This window comes from Harpia harpyja, chromosome 20, assembly GCF_026419915.1.
Source record: "Harpia harpyja isolate bHarHar1 chromosome 20, bHarHar1 primary haplotype, whole genome shotgun sequence".
NCBI lineage: Eukaryota > Metazoa > Chordata > Aves > Accipitriformes > Accipitridae > Harpia > Harpia harpyja.
This window is the reverse complement of record NC_068959.1, coordinates 21324752-21344995: the sequence shown is the minus strand read 5'-3', so window position 1 is coordinate 21344995 and position 20244 is coordinate 21324752. Positions and strand designations below refer to the sequence as shown.

Genomic DNA, 20244 nt, shown 5'->3' with positions numbered 1-20244 from the left:
TCATGGACCATCTGATATATTAAAATACCTTTTCTATGGTAATAATTCTGCCATGCGAGTCCTAGCCTTGTATTGCTGTTGGGTGTAGCCATAGTGATCCGTGTTAGACGTGTGTTCGCCTTTTGAAATGTTATTTTTTGACTACCTGAACGTCTCGCAATATTTCCATGTCTCCTCCCCCCCCCTTTTTTTTTCTTGCCTAGGACATTATGGTTAAACGAATCCTTAGTGTTGTAAGATTACCCCCCCCCCATCTACTACTTGGCGTCAAATGGTGGTGGTAGGTGTTAGCAGATGTTTTATTTCCCCCTTTTTTTAGTGCCTTTCAACGTGTGAAAACACCGGGGAGGTGCCCAGAAGTCTGGTAGCTCCCTCAGGATGACTGTAATTAGGGTACCAGTTACCTTTGAAACCAGGTGTGGTTTTGCTTGGTTTGATGAATATTGTGTTCATTTGCGCAAGGCTCGCTCGGGTTTTTATTGATTCTGAAGCTCGCGGGTTGGTGGTTCTTAAGAAGCTGAAATACATGGAATGACAGTTATGGGGTGCAGTGAGAGGAAGAAACGTTGGTGGAGGTCGTGAGTACTGTTCTGTCTCTAGAAGTCCGGTGATAACGTAGGGGAAAGTGGAGTGAGATACAGGATGTTTCATGAAGAAGTGGAGAACACTTTGAGGGAAGGCGTGCTCCCCGGCCTCCCTGCACCTCTCTCCACGACCCGATCCCGCTCTCTTCGTAGTGTTGTGGCTTCCATTCTACCTCATTCAACCCAGAAGTGTGCTGTGGAAAGTAAGAGTCGAAAGTTGGTCAGAGTCGAGAGAGGGAGGAAGACTGGTTAAGGCAAAAGTAGAAGGGAGAGCTTTTATATTCAGTATTGAATAGTCTAGAGATGGTGGGTTAAAAACTTTTGGTTCTCCTAGCAGTAGAGCAGAAGAAACAGGGAAACACAGATTCAGCTAGAAAGAAGGTTTCGATGCTGGTTTCCACATCGATTTCCCTGTGTGGAGAGTGATTGCTTAATTACCAGGTTCTTTTACCACTGTCATCGAAGCAGTTTAGCTGATCCTGGCCATGCACTGAATCAACTCTGTTCTCATCGACACTAGCTCCAAAGTACTCTTTGAGATGAGATGTTAGGGTCATGTTTAGTGTTCCTTGTTCGATGTTAGAAACGGGATATAACTTCTACAGGGAAAAGCGAAGATCTCTTATACCTGACTTAGTTTGTGTTATATCAGCATAAAACCGAAGTCTGTAGGGCTGCCGGGGTATTAAGAACAAGCAGTACTTTTATATAATTCTTTTTCATGTTATGCGTTCAATTCGCCAAAGACACCTGTTTGGATAACTACTATAGTTTTATGGCAAAGGGATATCTGTAACATAGTATATTTCTTCTGAGAATGTACATTTCGTTGGGGTTTGTACCAATAGAAGTGTTTTAGATGACAGATGCGGACTAAAAATTAAAATCGCAGGTTATTGGTTCCAAATTGACAAGAATGGTGCTTAAAGGTGTACCGCAAACCAGTAAAGAAAGTTGAAAACTTCATGTCCGTTTTGAAAAAATCGTAGGAGTGGGTTATCTCCCCCTGATCCATAGAAAAATGTGAGCATGTCCCACGAATTTCTCTATCCTTCCTGCATCTATCTTAGATCACTTAGTAACGGCTTTACGTTTGAGTTCTTTGTGTATTTGCTGGGGTTTGTGTTTCTAGTCTCCTTTGATCATGTCCGATAGCTGATGTGCTTAAGGGGAGTGGGTTATCACCTCTTAAGTATAAGTGAACTACCTTCACCTGTGAGTAGTAAGGCTTATCCCAGAGCTGTAGAGCTGTCGTTTTCTTTCCTTAATTCCCATGGATGTGATGGAAGGCAGGAACAGCAAACCGCGATCTCCTAAATGAGAAGCTTCTGGTTAAATTTATAAGAAGGTTTAACTAATTCTGTAGAAGAGGAAAACCACAGCACTTGCGCACAGGTGTGGGAAGCAAATCGTTTCCTTGGGCTATGATTAAGGGCGATGTGGAGTCTCTTTAATGCCGATTGTTAGGGGCAGGGGACGCTTTGGCTTCAGTATGGTTTTTCTTGGTTTCTCTGCAGTAACGAATTGAAGATCTGAACGGGATTTATTATAGACGTACACTATCAGGAATTATCTCAGCATTTCTTTTAGAAACAAAGCGATCTTAACTTTAGAAACAGAGCTCGTGGATGCTTTTACTTCGTAGCATAGTCTGGCCAGGAGTCGTTAACAGAACGCGCTAGAACATCCTGTCAGTGTCTTGAATAAAAGAGAACAACTTCATGCAGGGTTGTCAGTCGCTGCAAACCGAGACTCTCATTCCCGCTGCATATCGTTTTGCGGAATGAATGCTGATTAACAGCCATGTTATCAGGCAGAATGTAATCGTGGCTGCTGAGGCAGGGCTCGCAGCCGGGTGCGCTGCAGAGCGCTGCCGCGGGCGGCTCTGGGAGCGGGAGGGGCGGTGCAGCAGCGGCTGCAGCTCCCGCACCGCCGTGGTGGCCGGAGGCTGTTTTGCAGCCTGGGAACTAGGAATTTTACAGGCAGGGAAATACCTGGCACGGCTGCCGGAGGAGTTGCGAGAGACGCCGGGTGTTGGGCTCGGAGCTGCTCTGCCGCACGAGCGGGACTGGTCCCCCGTACCCGCTGTCGCTGGTGTCCCCCCCTCCCCGGGCAGTTTCCGCCAAGCCCGGTGGTCTCTGTCTGGGGGTAAATAGACCAATCTATGTCCTCGCGTTCAAGCGGCGAGTTCTTGCCTGCGATATACAGAATAGCGCGTCGTGCGTCTGCATTTCTGTGGCTTGACGTGGGTAATGAGGATTTTCGCTTCGCTGAAATCTCGAAATCCTCTGCCTACGAGATTGTTCTCCCAGGCTCCTTTTAGTCATCTCCGCTCCTGCCGTCCCCACGTAGCCGCTGCGAGCTCCCGTGGCTTGTTGAAAGAGCATCCTGACATCGCTGCCTTGCCTTGCCTTGCCTCTGCGGGGGGGGGGGGTCGGAGCTGCGGGAACAACAGCGGATCAGCCCGGCACTGCGGCCAACAGCAGAGCTGCTCTGCCCGCTCCTTTCGCCGGGGTAGGCGCAGGGCTGGGTGAGCCGGCGCGGGGGGGGGGTCGGGTCCCCCGGGGGACAGCTCACGCGGGGGACAGCGTGGCCTACCTGCCACGCCGGGTCCCGAGCGGGAGGAGCCTGGTGTTTCGGATCGCTGGGGGTATCGCCGTCCTTGCACTCATCTCTGCCCGGGGAGCCCGCACACGAAAGGCGATAGCGGGATCCCTGCACCTCCGTCGGCAGCTCCGCGCTGGCGACTTGGGCTCGGTCCGAGGAGGAGCTCCGGTCTTCCTCAGTCCGCGGGCAGATCCTATTTACTGTGGAGCTGCCGTCAGTGTACGAGTTTTTCACGTGCTGCTTTCCGGGTGGAGATGAGGGCTGGGGCTGCCGGTGGGTCCGGGGACAGCGGCCACCGCGGAGAGCTCATCGGTTCCCCTCGGAGGAGAAACCGCAGGGCTGTCGCTCCGTCTCCTCCCCCGAACGGATTCAGCCCCTTCTGCTGCCTCCCGCTGAAGCGCCGTGTCCTAATTTAACACGACTGGGCGCCCCTCGGTTCTGGTGGGCGCCCCTGGGATTCTCCCAAGCCTCGGTACCGAGCGGGACGTATCCTGCAAACCTCTGCCGAAGGCACTGCTCCACATCTGCACCGCCTCTGATGCGTTGCCCGCGGAAACGGCGCCTTAAAATCATCCTTGACGTAGATGATGATGTTGAAACACGAGCGGCTCTTCGTGTGGTGCAGCCGTGTGCTCCACAGCCCCGAGGTAACCCGGTTTTGCTACTCACCTTTATTTTTTTCTCCTTTGCTCGCTTAACGGTTTCTTCTGGCCGCTACCATTGTTCCGAGTGCAACGTGCACGGCTGGACTAATGACGTCTCATTGCCGAAAAAGGAGACGATTGGCTGAAAAGATAAGACGGGGCGGGAGAAAGAGTACGTAAGGGATGCTCCGGGCTCTGAGGCGGTGTAAATGCAGCGCTGCAACAGCCTGTTGGGCAGAGAGGAAGAGCTCTGTGAGCACGTCGGGGAGCAGGAGATGATGAGAGGGGTTGTGTAGCGGTGGGTGACACCGCGGAGGTCCCGGACCATGCCCTCAGGATCGCAAAAAGTTGAATTTCTTGGCAACTTGGGTCAAACCGGCTTTAAGAACGGGTCAAGCTGAGGGAAGGGAATAGGGAACGGTTTGGAGATGGCAAATTGAAGGCGAACGTGAGATCAAAGACGAGGGGTTTTAAACAGTGGTTACATTATCCACTATGATACCAAGTGAAGTGTCTACATTAAAGGTGTTTAATACGACTGATGTGCAGATAACGTGATTAGGGTAAGTGACTTGAGATGGAGAGGAGACCTTTGAGATTGGAGACCTTGAAAAAAGGGGTTGGATGGAAGGGTGGCCAAACAAGAGTGAGAGTGGAGAAACTGAGTGTAAAGGCACCCTTGAGACCCCCAGGGCAGCTGGATATGGGAGGTAGAGCACGAACAGGTAGGGAGGAAGGGGCCTGGGACTCTGCCGAGCAGAGCGGTGGCTTCACGCACAGGGCAAGGCTGGATTCTGCCCCCACGGCACAATGGTGTTACTCCCTTCATGGCAGGAGTGGCTGTAGTGTAACCAGCCCTGGATATTTAATAGTACTAAGCACTGGATTTTGGCCGAGGCCCAGAGCTGTCTACCTGAGTGGTGTGTGGATCAGGTGCTCTTCCAGGCTGGACTAGGAACGCAGTGTGGTAGGAGCTGGGTGTTGAGATGGTGCCAGCAACATGGGTGTTCCAGTGAGCGAAGCTGCCTGACTGTCCACAGCAGAGTGTGGAAAAGGAGAGTAGGGCAAGGGATCCCAAAATACTAAAGTAGGGTTGTAAGGTTTAAAAATGTTGCTAAAAAGAAGGAGGATCAAAGGCAAGTTCCCTTAGAGCCCTGTAAACAAGCATTAGGCAATGCTGCAAAATTAAAGAGATGTAGCAGAAAGCTGAAGAAGTTATTTTGGATGGTAAATGAGTAGTAAATGAGTGAATGTGGTGGGTTGACCCTGGCTGGACACGAGGTGCCCACCAAAGCCCTTCTATCACCCCCCTCCTCCCTCCCCTCAGCTGGACAGGGGAGAGAAAATATAACAAAGGGCTTGTGGGTCGAGATAAGGACAGGGAGAGATCACTCAACCAATTACTGTCAGGGGCAAAACAGACTCAACTTGGGGAAAACTAACTTAATTTATTGCCAATCAACGAGAGTAGGGTAATGAGAAATAAAACAAAATCTCAGAACACCTTCCCTCCACCCCTCCCTTCTTCCCTTCACTCCTGGATTCTCTACTTAGCCCCCCAGCGGCACAGGGGGACAGAGAATGGGGGTTATGGTCAGTTCATCACATGTTGTCTCTGCCGCTTCATCCTCTTCAGGGGCACGACTCCTCACACTCTTCCCCTGCTGCAATGTGGGGTCCCTCCCATGTGAGACGGTCCTCTACGAACTTCTCCAACATGGGTCCTTCCCGCGGGCTGCAGTTCTTCATGAACTGCTCCAGCATGGGTCCCTTCCATGGCGTGCAGTCCTTCAGGAGCACACTGCTCCAACCACAGGGTCACAAGTCCTGCCAGAAAACCTGCTCTGTGGGCTCCTCTCTCCACGGAGCCACAGGTCCTGCCAGGAGCCTGCTCCAGCGTGGGCTTCTCATGGGCTCACAGCCTCCTTTGGGCACCCATCTGCTTTGGCGTGGGGTCCTTCACGGGCTGCAGGGGGACAGCCTGCCTCACCATGGTCTTCACCACAGGCTGTGGGGGAATCTCTGCTCCAGCGCCTGGAGCACCTCCTCCCCCTCCTTCCTCACTGACCTTGGTGTCTGCAGGGTTGTTTCTCTTGCATGTTCTCACTCTGCTCTTTGGCTGCCATTTCTGTGTGCCCTGCAAGTTTTTTTTCTTCTTAAATATGTTATCATAGAGGCGCTACCACTATCACTGATGGACTCGGCCTTGGTTGGTGGTGAGTCCATCTTAGAGCCGACTGGTATTGGCTCTGTCAGACATAGGGGAAGCTTCCAGCAGCTTCTCACAGAAGCCACCCCTGTAACCCCCCCGCTACCAAAACCTTGCCACAGAAACCCAATACAGTGAATTAAAGACAAAATTGGTGTAGGCTGCCAGATACTTCTCAAAAGGTGAGTACATCTTGGAAAGAGGCAAATGTACAATTACTTTGATTGATTTTGGCTGTTGTTAATCAGTTTCTGCTAGCACTGCTGGTATTTCAGGCACTGGAATGCATAACCACAGCTTGTTATTCCAATATTAAGATTTAAAGGAAATCTATCTTTGAGTGGGTTCATCTGTTCAACAGGAGGATCTTGGGCCCCAAATTCTTGGGTTTCTTCATTGCAAACCCAGTCACAGACAGGTGAATAGTCTGTGTGTTTTACCTGTGTGTGCACCTGGGACACCAACACCCAGCTGCCCAAGCCTTCCCAGACAGATGGATTTATCTTTGCCACAGGGCAATGTTAAGGGAAATTTATCAGTCTTTCCTGTGACTTTAATAGGTGTTATTGCATTGCTTCTGGGTGTTTATAATGACTGTGCATCACTACAGAGCAGTAAAACTAGCAACTTTTTCATATATTGTAGATGACATCATATCTTGGCACAAGGGGAGTCTAGGGCTAATTTGGGGCGGAGGGAGTCTGGATGACAATTTTATGATGACTAAGTGGGAATTGGGGATTTCTGCAGTTAGCAATCAAGGAAGAAACAAAACAAAACAAAAAACCCCAAGGTAAACAGCGTACCATAAATACTTACATTGTATACCGTGTGCAATGGTGCATTGAACAAATTTATGTAGTGTGTGAATTAAGGTGGATGCACACCAGCTGCGCAGCTCCTGCACTCCCCCCCCATCCCCTCCAGCTCTAACGGGTGCTGTAGTGTCAACGCAGTAGAAGTAAAATGCAACATTCAGGTGCTGCCAGAGGCACCTGGAGTTAAAAAAATCATAAGAACGGCAGATACTTGTGCTGGGGCTGACCAAGGCTTGCTCTGGTGCCGGCAGGATAGGAGCCTCACTGGAAGGTTTTGCTGAGTTGTGAGGATGCAAACAGATGTATCGATTTTTTTATTTAATGTACAACTTTTGGCTGCGCTCCCAATTTTCTCCTATTTTGAAAGGCCCTTATACTATGTATAATTGAAATGTTCTTTTTCACTTGCCCGGAAATTCTCAGCTGCATAAAGAAACACAATGAATGCAAGAAGAGTTAAGATCTGTCCTTGTGGCACATGTATAGCCTCTTGCTTTTGATCGATCAGGATCTCATGATAATAAGCTCTAACAGAAGGAAGCTGGAAACGAAGGAGACCAGAGGGGTCGTCAGGGCTTGAGGCCCATCTGTGTAAATTGCTGCTGAAGGTCATTCCAGGAAGGTTTTCCAGGAGGGTGTTTTGAAATGCTTTCTGCCCTCTCCCACCTGCTTAGGGGGTAGTTGCTAACTGTGCCCTCGGTGCAGAAAGTTGGGGGAGCAGAGTGCTTTGATATTTATTTATTTATTATTATTTTTTTTCCCCTTCACTCGTGATCCGCTATCTCTGTGCGGTATCAGCTCATCTCTCACCACAGTTTCTGGGCATGTCCTAAATGCAAGACCTCTCTGGCGCCGATATTTACTTCTCTACAAGTAATTCGACTGCTGTAGCCTCCCACTTTCCCCCGCCCACCTGAGCCATCCCCATCCTGCTTTGTCGGGCTGGATGGGAGCTCGTCTGTGGCTGCGGGTGATCCGACTGGGGACTGTCAGAGAGATCCTTCTCTCCAATAAGCCGTGTTGATTTACCTTGTCCAGAAGGCGAAGCAGGAAAGAGGCGCTTTTTTTTTTCCTTCCCCACCCCTTCCTTTTTTTTTTTAAATTTCTTTTTAAGTTTACCAGGGGTAGAGTCGACTGCCTCCTTTAATTGTGCTCTTAAAACCCCTCTGGGAAATGTTGTGCTCAGCCGGAGCGTGCCTGGACTGTGCTGACCCATGTTTAGCCGATGCCTGTCACTTCTCATAGGCGTTTCTCTTCCCCCGCGGTACTCTGACAGCGTGCTGCAGCGCATCCTCTCGCTGCCCCTCCTGCAAGGAGAGCAGGGAGGGAGGGAGGGAGCGGGGTCTGCTCCGCGTCTCTCCTTCACGGAAACGCATCCCTGCCGCGGACTCGGGAGGCCCGGAGCACCCCCTCCCCGTCCCCCGGATCTCCGTCGGGGCGTTAAAAAAAAGAGGGGGGAAAAAATGGGGGTAAGGGGGAGCGAGGAGAAGCCGCCGTCCGGCGGGGCTGCGGCGGCGGGGGGAGCGCAGCCCCCTCCCCCGGCGGCGCAGGTGGCGCCGCGGCCTCTGGGTGGCGCCGCCGCCGCCGCGAGTCTAAGAACCGCGCGGGGCCGCCGCGCCGGTCACAGCGAGCGGCGGCGGCGGCGGCGGGCGCAGCGCGGCGGAGCGGAGGTGCTGCCTCTCCCCGCACGGCAACCGGCGGCGCGGAGGGGAGAGGGGGGGAGGGAGCCGCCGCGGAGCCTTCCGCGCCTGCAGCCAACTTCTCGCCTTGCCGCCGGTGCTCCCCGGTGCCCGTTCTCTTCGCGCTGGGAACTTGCGGTGTTTGCTGAAATTTTGGATTATGTTCCTGCTGAGCCGGTCTGCGGGGAGCTGAGCCAGGGGAGGAAGAATGCGGGTCTATTTAATGGTCTTCTGTCTTATTTGCTGCACCGCGAACGGGCAAGTAGTGTATTCCATCGCCGAGGAAACAGAGCGTGGAGCGGCTGTTGGGAACATAGCAAAGGATCTAGGAATAGACGCAGCTACACTTTCAGCTCGGAAATTTCGCATGATCACCGGTTCAAGTAAGCAATATTTTAATATAAATGCAAGCACGGGGGCTTTGTCTGTTAACGAGCCCATAGACAGAGAGCAGCTTTGTGAATTAAAGTCTGCCTGTCTTCTGAATTATGAACTTGTGTTAGAAAACCCTCTAGAGCTTTATAGGATGGAATTTAAAGTCTTGGACATAAATGACAACTCCCCCAGCTTTCCCTTAAGTGAATATCATATAAACGTGCCTGAGTTCCTGTCACCCGGGGCACGGTTTACACTCCCCAACGCCCAAGATCTTGATGAAGGTACCAACAGTGTCCAGAATTATACTCTGAGTCCCGATGAACATTTCCATTTGGAAATGCAGACACGCGGGGACGGGAGTAAATATCCTGAATTGGTGCTGAAGAAAGCCTTAGACAGGGAGCAGCAAGCCACTCACAGACTTGTCCTTACAGCCAAAGATGGTGGGGATCCTCCAAAGTCCGGTGATGTCCCAGTCATTGTGACTGTGCTGGATACCAATGACAATGCACCAGAATTTGAGCACTCAGTCTACAGGGCGAGTATATTGGAAAACTCCCCCAGTGGCACTTTGGTAGTGCAAGTGCATGCCACGGACTTGGATGAAGGTCCAAATGGAGAGATCAGGTATTCATTTAGCAATACTACTTCTGCTGATCTACAGCGAATGTTCTTTATTCACCCGCACACTGGGGAGGTGACAGTCAATGGCGTTTTAGCTGTTCAGAGACCTCTCCTCGAGATGCTTATTGAGGCAAGGGATAACGGGGCATTTGGCATGTCCAGCACAGCTAAGCTGCTGGTGGAAATCACTGATGTGAACAATCATGGCCCAGAGATAACAATTACATCCCTTTCCAGTCCCATTCCTGAGGATGCTGTTCCTGGCACAGTGATAGCTCTGCTGAGTATTTTGGATAAGGACCCTGGCGAGAACGGGAAAGTAACCTGCCAGATCCCTGATAACCTTCCCTTCCAGTTAAAACCTTCCCTTGAAAACTACTACAGCCTGGTCACCAGCGGGCTTTTGGACCGAGAGCTGATCAGTGGGTACAACATCACCATAACTGCCACAGACTTGGGCTCTCCACCCATCACCACTCAGAAGACCCTTTGGGTGCAGATTTCTGATGTGAATGATAACCCCCCTGTCTTCAGTGCTGACACATGTGATGTGTTTGTGGAGGAGAACAATCCACTTGGTGCTTTTCTCTACCAGGTCTCAGCCTCTGACCCTGATATGGGGGAGAATGGACGGGTCTCTTACATGCTCAGGAATTCCACAGTTGCAGGCAGTACCCTGGCCAGCTTTTTGTCTGTGAGCTTGGCCAACGGGAGCATCTATGCAAAACGTGCCTTTGACTTTGAGCAGCTTAGGAGCTTCTATTTCCAAGTGGAAGCCAAGGACAATGGGTCACCAGCCTTGAGTGCTGCCATAACTGTGAATGTTTACATCTCAGACCAGAATGACAATGCCCCAGCCATCCTGTATCCTACCAGCCAGAATGGCTCAGTAGCTGTGGAAGTTGTGCCCCGCCTGGCTGATGAGGACTACCTAGTGACGAAAGTGGTGGCAGATGATGAGGACAATGCGCAGAATGCCTGGCTTTCCTATCACCTTGCCCACTCCTCCGACTCTACCCTGTTCCGCTTGGCACCACATTCTGGTGAGCTGCGCACCACGCGCTCCATGCGCTCCACTGACTTCCTCAAGCACAAGGTGGTTGTGGTGGTGCGGGACCACGGGGATCCGCCGCTCTCGTCTACTGTGACGGTGGGCATCCTGCTGGCTGACACCCTGCCCCAGGCACTACCGGACTTTGATGACAGCGGGGAGCCACCACCACTGCTCAACGCTACAAACATCTACTTGATTGTTTCCCTTGCCTGTGTCTCCTGTATCTTTGCAGCGTTCCTCCTCTTTCTTGCCATTGTGCGTCTGTGCCACTGCCAGACTTGCTGCTGCAGTGGCTGCTGCTGCCCAGCTGATGAGTATGAAAAATATTGCTATAGCGTGCACATGCTTCCCAGCTCCCACCTCCCACCAGACATGCTGGAGGTCACTGGTGTGGGTAAACTGACGCATACCTACTTGTACAGGGCATCTGTAGGTCTTGGGCCTAGTAACAGCAGCATCCCAAATGGTGATGCTGGGAACATTCCCAGTGGTTCAAGGTTGCAAGTGCCAGGACGCATCCAAGTGCAGCAGGTCCAAAGTGATCGGTTGAGTGCTGTCCTCGTGGTAAGTACTTTTTCCTTTCGCTTTTTTTCTTTGAGGCACATGGCCTTGCATCTACGCTGGGTTGCTGTCAGTGCGGAAGAAGGTGCTGAGGGTATTTGCAGGAGAGCAGGCATCAGACCTTCATGGCACCTGGAGGAAATTTGAGTTCCTTTTATATCTTTCTGAAAGCCAGGATCTCTGGGTGAAATATGGTCATGGGATGAAAAAAGAGATTTTTCTTCTCACAAACACTTAGGACCTTCAGGTAAAGAAAATGTAAGTGAAAACTAAATACCTTGCAGGCTGAGCCGTTGTCTTCAGATAGCTAAGTAGGCGCATGATAAAAGGCCACGCAAGTTTCTAATCCATGGATGGTTCTAATCTACACTGTATGGAGCCTGTGATTTTTTTTTGTTTATTATTTTTTAACACACTCCCCCCCATTCCTGAGATTTTTTCATTGAGGGGTAAGTATTTTCCTGAGCCAAGATGCTGGTTTACAATGCCCAAGGTAAGCCTGTGGTGGAGTAACAGGAATTCAATATCCAGCACCTCTTTAGGAAATGTAAATTGTAGTGCTCATCTCTCTTTCTAAGCAATCCACAGGTTTTGTGGAACCTAAAATAATTCTCTTCTGAGCCTTTGACCAAGCTGGTTTCTTCTCAGCAGTGTGATGGATGAATTTGCAGGAGAAGATATCTTGTTTTGATCACAGTGTAGGGCTACAATGTGGGATATGTCTGCAGGTCTGATCTGTTGGGTGTTGCTGTCACTTGTCCAAGATTCAGTTTTCTTATATGGAAAACAATGCTGCTTATATTTTTAATAGGTGCTGTGAGTCATCTTTATATTTTTCTGAAGTTTTGAGATGTTTTGCCTGCAGTCTGTCAAATTTCCTTAGTGTGCGTAACAGTAATTAACCACTGTTGGTTCTGCCCAGGCCAGTATTCTGTCATAAGAGCTATTCCAGATGTTTCTAAGGAAAATGTAAGAACCCATGTTAGACAGACATGGTATAATCTGCTTCCTGCAGTTGTTTTTATCCTAGTTTACAATTATTAAAGGTTGTCCTAAGTCTGTAACCATTATGTTTATTTTCATTTTTTAAATAATTATTGTACCTTTAAATACATGTAAATAGCCAGCCCCTTTTTGAACCTTGATATAAAGGTAGCTTCAGCAAATTCTTTGGATAATCAAATACATATTTAACTATAGAGCACCTCCTTTTATAACTCTTGAGTTTCCAAGTAGTGATTTTTAGCAAGTTTTCCCTTGTTCTAGAAAAGGTTCCTGTTTTGCTCTTAATTATGCAATTAGTTTATCATGCCTTCTCTTATTTATCTGTTGGCAAGGTGAAATAGGTTTGTGGGTTGTAGTTTTTTTATCCGCCCTCTCACTGTTTTCTGAACACCTTGTCCACATAAATCCTCCTGACAAGGAAAGATCTTTTCTCATATTTGTTATGTGATTTACTCATGATGGTTTACCTAGAATTTAATCAAAGTCATAATCAGTTTTAAGTTCTGTTCTCTGTAGTGGCAGAGGGTTGCACATGTTAGGGGTCTCTCACTATGCAAAGCTGGGGGTGTGGAATAAATCTTGCAAAAGCAGAAGCATCAGTGTCTTTCAGCAAGAAATTGTAGAGTCCAGGAAAATAGCAGTTGGTAGTATGTAAGCAAGAATTTGTGCCTAATACATTGGTGTTCTTTGGGAATATCACTGGTTATTTTGAGAATCCAAAAAAAAGGCTGAGTTAGGACCTTCGTAATGGGGAGCTAAAAACCTTTTTGGCAATCTCTTAACTCAGAAGGTGTCTGCAAGAACCCCGACAGTGTCTTGGGGGCATGTGTATCCTTGGCTTCAGAGTAGTTCAAAATTGCAAAACTTCTATAACAAAGGTGATACAAAAAAACCCCTGGCGCAACTAATTTCTGTGTTCTTCTTGAGCAAGATCTTGAAACTCGGGTTACCAACACATTAATGGACTAAACAATGATAAAAATGCAAAAGTATCCCTGATCTCTGTAATGAGAGCAACCAAAATGTATCTCATTACATCTCGCTATATTTCAGTCATTCAGGTGAATTTTTAAACTTATAATATGAGACACCTTTTTAGGAGCTTTTGCGAGTGGGCAAAATAAATCCGAGATGTCACCTTTGGCAATTTTATTTTCTTGGCTCCTAATATGCAGAAATGGGTAACCGTAGATGTGACCTACATGAGAAGTCCAAAGGCTGTGTGTTAATTGGGCTGAGTAGGGGAGCAGAGACAATGACTGTGAAAACTTATCTATCCTTAGAAACAGAAGGATGTCAGTTGTTGTTAATTTGGTGCTGATGATTCCAGTGGCTAGTGTACTGGAGAATCAACTACATATGTATACACACATATATGCGTATATATACAATTTACATATTTCTTGCAAAATTTGCAAGTTATTAAAATGGCATTCATATTCAAATGATCAGGAGTAGGTGGAAGCTGCAGTCTCTGTACTTTCATGTCTGTACATGCTTTAGACTCACCAAGATTTAAAATAAAGTATAATTATGTTAGAGATGCTTGGAAAATAGTTTCCATTCATCTGAGGTGTCACGTGTTCTTGAAAATTATTCCTTAGTCCAAATCCCTGTGGACTTCAGTATGATTTCTATGCAGAAAGATTACAGTGATTTTATTAGTGAGGAATATTTTTACTCATTTTATATTAAAGTGAGAGGATTATAATTTTTCAGTGTTTACCAATAGAAATTTCAGTAAAAAATGAAATTTTAAGTTTGGGTGTTGACTAAATTTTGTCTAAGTGCTTTCAGACTGACTCATTTGGAGGTAAAAATATAAGCATAAGTGACCCTTTGAACTTCTGAGGAGGGATCATTGTATTTCTCCATAAGAATATAAATGTAACAAAAAGAAAACATTAAATATTTAAAAGGTACTGGGAGAAACTCCATTGTTATAATTCAAGACACTGGAAATTACTCCAGAATTACAATTTTAGCAGAACTTAAATATCCCTGATTTTTTTTTTTTTTTTTTTTTTTTTTAACCTGAGGTGGATATTACAGTTTTTAGTATGTGGAAGATAGAAAAAGTCTACATATATCAAAAGTTAATTGAAATTCCAGAAATTATATGTATTTTCAAAATTTAACTTCTTTATTCTTGGTCTTCATTTGCTACTGAATTAAACGATAGGTTTGAATGATTTTTATATATGCAGATGCATGCAGCATTTTATGCTTCTACATCTTCTATATAGGTTAGAGCTAAAAATAGAACTATGTATGGCCATAATAGCAGTATAGTAAACTGTAATTGTATCTCTTTCAGTATTTTGCTGTGTCTTTCTGCAATGTAGCATAAGTGACAGCTAAGTGAAAAGCATGTCACACTGCTATGCTACTGTGCTGTATGAGAGACAAAGGCAGTAGTGGGATTACTGAAGTCAGCAGTAGTTCACTGAGTATTTCTGGGATCGTGATGCGGCCATGGATTGTTACAGTTCTTTTGCTTGCTTGTGCTGTCCATTGTGCTACGCAAAAGGCCTGTAAGATATTTCTACATTTAGGGTATAGTGAACTCTGTGATTTGACATTCAATATTTAGGTTATGTCCAAAAATAGACAGAAACCTAGCAAGGGAGAATATTTCTTGCTAAATTCTAATAGGAGTGGAATAATTTTGTGCAACGTGGCATGCATTTCCAGTGACAAAAATGGATGCACTTAGATTGAGACAGTGGCATGCAATCTAGGCTGAACTGCCGCAGGCTAAGCATCAGCAGCTTACTCACACAAGTAAAGACCAGCCATGTGAGTAAGCCCTCCCTGCATCTTGTTCTGATGGGAGCACACCCCATAACAAAGCTAAATATAAGGGTGAAGCACCTTCCTAATTTTTTCTGTCTGTGCTGATAACAACCTGCCCAGAACCAGCAGTCATATGCCCACACTGTAAGAATTCAGTTGTGTAGGCAGATTTGTTGGCTACAGAAGTTGCTCTTGGGGTCAGGCCAAGAAAATCTTAGAAAGAGTGATCATCAAAGAAAATTCAGCAAGGGAAACTGCTGTAGATTTCCCTCTTTCTGACCACTCCAATTACCTTTTGCAAGGAAGGATGCAGCTCCAATGTTCAACAAAAAGACACTGTGTCCAGGAAAGGCTACAAATGCCTGGGCTGAAACTTTCTTTGTCTGGTGTCTGCCTTGGAGTATTATTTTTAGAGGTAGTGGAAGGGAAAGTGACAGAAGGAGTAGCTTGAGACAAAGGGCTTGAGGGGATGTAGAGGGTATTGTGACTGTATTTGGAGATGTGTAAGGCAAAGGCAATGATCGACGGATTGGATGGTGGCCTGGGTTGAGGGAGGGTAGATGCAAGTAGTAATTCTTGTATGAAAGTATAGAACAAGAAAACAGTTTGGATCAAGTCCAGTCCTTTCCTATATCAGCCACCATTTAATCTTAAATCTTCAAATTCAAAGATTTAAATTTTAATTGTAAAAATACTCATTTTAATTGTAGAATTCACTAGGTTGTGCCCATTATTCCTATTATAAAGTCATTCCTCTAAAGCTTTGAAACCCTCTTCTGACATCATGTCAACAGTTAGTTGCCATGAATTTATAGACATTTGTTCTTGTGCCAGCAATGTCCTTTTAGTATAAGTAGTTCTCTTCCCTCTTTGGGCCTTGCTTTCTTCATAGTTTAGAGAGCAACCACATCTTTTCTTAGGCTTTGTTTGATTAAGCTAAACAAGTCAATCTCTTTCAGTCTTTTTTCTACAGTCACCTCTGCGCTTGTCTGATCATGCTAATATCCCTTCTCTGCATCTGTTCTTCCTTTGTGGATATATATTGCAAATATGTGACCAGAATTATATATAATATTTCAGACAAAGGGCTTCCTACACAGTGATAGGAATACTTCCTGGTTCAGGGGATAGGGAATACATCACCGCATACTTCTTGAGATGGCAGTTACCTTCTCCATAGTTGTAATGTCATGTAAGTAGTATTGCAGAACTTCTTTGTGGTAGAGATGGGTGGGGGAAGGTTGGTTCCCCAGATAGTGGTGGTTCTGCCTAACTTCATCCATCTAAATGCTTGGTGTTTGAACCTTAGATGTTAAAAAGTCATAGCCACCTGCTGAGAGCAACTCATCCTGTTCATCTTGGACATAAGTGTTGAGACATAGTCTACAAATAGTGCTGAGACCAGATGCACAACTTTTAAATAACTGAAACTAGTTGATATAAGTAGTACCTTATGGGAGTCTGCACATTGGGTTATTAGATGTCATCAATTTCTGTGACAGGTGTCAAGTTGTTCCTGCAGTGAATGATGCCAAATGGTTGTCTTCCACAACTGTTCTTAGAATAGCCCAACTTCTTGTGCCATTGTTCAACTTTTTGATGTAGCGCTGTATGGAATATTTTACTGAAATCAGAATAGATGAGATGAATTTCAGTTTGTGTTTTCATTGAAGAGAATTGAAGACCAGTCTAGCAAATAGTTGTAAGATAAATCTATGAGAATTTTCTTCCTTTTAGTGTACCTTCATTTCTCATTTATTCCTTCCTCCAAATTTTTATCCAAACAGGCAGGGTAGTGGGTTTGTGGTCACATAGGCTGGATTTTACCATTCTAAAACACTGGCACTACGGTTGCTTCTCTCCAATCTGGTTATTCTACTCCAGACTTGACAGGTTTATCTTAGCCCCCCCCCAACCAACCCCCCCAAAAACCCACAAAGAAACAAAACTCAAACCAAACCCTCCTCAATCCTATGCTTTTATTTGTTAGTTCTTTTAGAAATCTGTGATGGAAATCAGGTAGCGGGGATTTGAGGATGCTGAACTCCCAGCATTTTAATTCTGCCTTGGTGACAGCAATTTGCATTCCCTCAGAGTAATTTGTCACATGGTCAACATCATACTCAAGATACTGAAAATAGAGGAAAATATAGATTTATTGGCAAAAGATGGGACGGTATCTCAAGGGAATGATTGATCTGCATGTACCGTGTTTTTGTACTATTGGCCTGTTCATCCTCTGTATCCTGTTGGAGAGAGGCTGCTGGACTTCTAGTGTGGCCCAATAGACCTGCACTCACACTATGTATTTTTGGGATTCCAGGTAGCTTGTTTCAATGTAATGAAAGGAATTCTGCTAAGAGTGTGACTTCCTGAGGACTGTTTAAAGTCACAGTTAATCAAAAGAATAGCAACAAAATCCAATACCAGAACTGAAAAGGGAGGCAAGCAGGCACATGGGAATGAAGATATTCAGTTGAGATTTGTAAGGCGAAGAAAAGGGCAGTGCAACAGCTCAAAGATTTGATGCTATCAGAGGCGTTTGGAGAATAAAAGCAAATTTGACAAATATGGCAAGTGGAAATTAAATATCAGAGAAAGAAGGTACATTATGAAATAAAGAAGAGTTTTGTAGTCTCTAGTCTTTGAGCAGTCTCTCTAAGGAAAAGGAATACATTTTTGTTCTTTGGATTCTTTCTTCTCCAAAGGAATGATTTTTATATTTTAACCTGTTATTTCTTCTATTTCCCCCTAAGCTTGTCCCAGCATAATGGGTCTTGACACCTCATTTAGTTGCTTTTAATTTCTTTCTTATTCTGCAACAGCTGCCTTCTCAGTCAAACATCTTTGCGTGATTGATGTGCAAAATCAAAGTTTATGATTTTCACTCATGAAACCTGAGGCTGTTGGTTCCAAAAAGTTCTGTGTTGTTGTTCCTCAACATTTTCCAATCCCATTGTAGGGGGTATAAGCCGAGCAAGGAAGATTTACAGTTGAATGGGCTCTTCATCTTTTGAACTACATAGCTGTTTCCTTATGTGTCTTGGGAATATATTTTAGATAGCTATTAGGTTCTGCTTTCTAGCCAATAGTTATATGGAGATTGGCACAATATCCTTAGGGTTAAAGCAGTTTTCGTTGCATGGTTATGATCAGACCTATAGTATTAAGACATGAAGACATTTCAACATAAGCCTGATTTCAGTCTTCTAACTTTGTGACACTCCACAAATTCCAGTACGAGAGAGACGGAGCTACTGGAGACAGTCCAGCAAAGGGCCACTAAGATAGCTAAGGGACTGGAGCATCTCTCATATGAGGAAAGGATGAGACAGCTGGGCTGAGAGACCCCAGAGAAGGCTGAGGAGGGAATCTCATTAATGTATGTAAATATCTGAAGGGAAGATATAAAGAAGATGGAGCCAGGCTCTTTTCAGTGGCACCCAGCGAGAGGAAAAGAGGAGGTTCTATCTAAGTGTAAGGAAACCTTTTTCTTTTTTTCTTTTTCTTTTCTGTGAGGATGCTGAGCACTGGCACAGGTTGCTTATGGAGGTTGTGGAGTCTCCATCCTTGGAGATATTCAAAAGCAATCAGGACATGGTCCCAGACAACCTGCTTTAGTTGGCCCTGCTTGAGCAGTGGGGTTGGACAAGATGACCTCCAGAGGTCCCTTCCAACCTCAACTGGTCTGTGATTCTGTGTTGCCCTTAATGGAAGAGTGTGCTGGGTGTACCCTACCTTACAGAGCTGTGTGATGACAGTGGAGAAAAGGTGTGAATTTGGGCATGTGAAGTATATCCTCTAGTAGGTTTCCATTGGATGAAAGACTCTTGGGCAGTTCCTGGGGGAGAGGGTGGTGCTGGGCTACAAATGTGAGATAGATGTGCTAAAGTGTGTGTGGGTAAATGCTTGAGGATTGCAGAGACATTGGGGAGATATTTTTTTTTTTTAGACTTAACAAGTTTAAGCCTTTGGTTTATCATAATTGAGATAATAATAACAACTAAATTAGGCCATTGTAAAGTTACAGGATTTAGCAGAACTGTTGGGTTTCATGTTTGTGCCTACAACATGACCAAGTGTGCTGGTCTGTAAAAAGCATTGATCCTGGGCATTTATTGCTCAGTCAAAATTAGCACAGTGGAGTCTGGGGGGGGGGATAGAATGGGATAATGTAACAAAAGTTTTTAGCAAGTAGGTACTCTGTGAGAGGATGATCTATCCATAGGCTCTGTGTCGCCAAGGAATTTCTATCTGAAACATCACATTCCATAGACTTCTATGAGAGTCAATTTTTGTTTGTATGTACTTTGGCACATCTTTTTTTGGACAGAAAATGGAAAAAACCCCAAACCTCAAACCCTCAATTATGTGTTTGCTCAGGGAGACCTTTTCTGTGTTTTTCATTTTCACTTGTCTTAAGATACCAAGAACTCAAAACATCTGTCATTTGGTTAGGCCTAAAACCTGCAGAATTTGAAGTTTTGCTTAGTAGGAAATGGGAAATTTAAGAATACTGATAAATGCCAGTAACGGTACTACTCAGGGTCATTGATGAGTTGAATGTTCAGTGACTAAATCTTGTGAAAGGGCATGGGTCTTGACTTAATATTTTATATTGTAAACCCAATGACCCCTGCAACAATGCAGGCTGAGGTGTTCAGTGGTGGTAGTGGTGGTGGGTCTTGGGGGGTTTTTTGCTTTGGTTTTTTTTTTTTTTTAAGGTTTTCAGATTTGTAGCCAGAATACCATTTGCTTGCATTACCCATTCTTCTCATACACCTCACACGCCCAGCCCCTAAAAAAAAAAAGAAAAAAAAAAAAAAAAGTCTAGCCAAATTTATTCAAATAATCTTAATTCTGCTCTATATGTCAGCCTGCTATTTATCTCCAATAGGTTTACATCATGAGAAAATTTATAATATTTCAGGAATCATTAAAATGTGATGTTGTAAACATGTTTGCTTCTGTTGACTCAGTTTTCTTCTTTGTAGAATCCTAGTCTCATGGAGCATGGCCTATAACAGTTCTATTGTCTATATATATTCCTTCAAGTGAATCCTTCACTTGTTTGGTTTATGTTGTTGTTGTTGTTGTTGTGGGTTTTTTGGTTTTGGGTTCGGTTTGGTTTGTTTTTTTTTTTTTGATTGGGCAATCATGAATACCCTAAAGATAATTGAACTCTAAAGATATTCATTTTCAATATAATATTCATAGGAAGGAAATCTGGAGGAAAAAAAGTGACTTCTTCCAGTCAGAGGAGAGAGAACTGCCACCTTGTCTCA

General features: G+C 45.5%; 1 protein-coding gene across 7 annotated transcripts in view; it reads left to right on the top strand.

Annotated features, from left to right (window-relative positions):
- LOC128134423 (protocadherin alpha-C2-like) overlaps positions 1 to 20244 on the top strand; it is a 116063-nt gene that overhangs the window by 18346 nt on the left and 77473 nt on the right. The window contains exon 1 of one of the 7 annotated variants that reach the window (XM_052772112.1): positions 8932 to 11161. The exons of the other annotated variants lie outside the window; for them this stretch is intronic. Coding sequence (XP_052628072.1) covers positions 9068 to 11161 — 2094 coding nt within the window. The 5' untranslated portion in view covers positions 8932 to 9067. Of the gene's footprint in view, positions 1 to 8931; positions 11162 to 20244 lie in introns of those variants that run through there. 7 annotated transcript variants of the gene reach the window in all.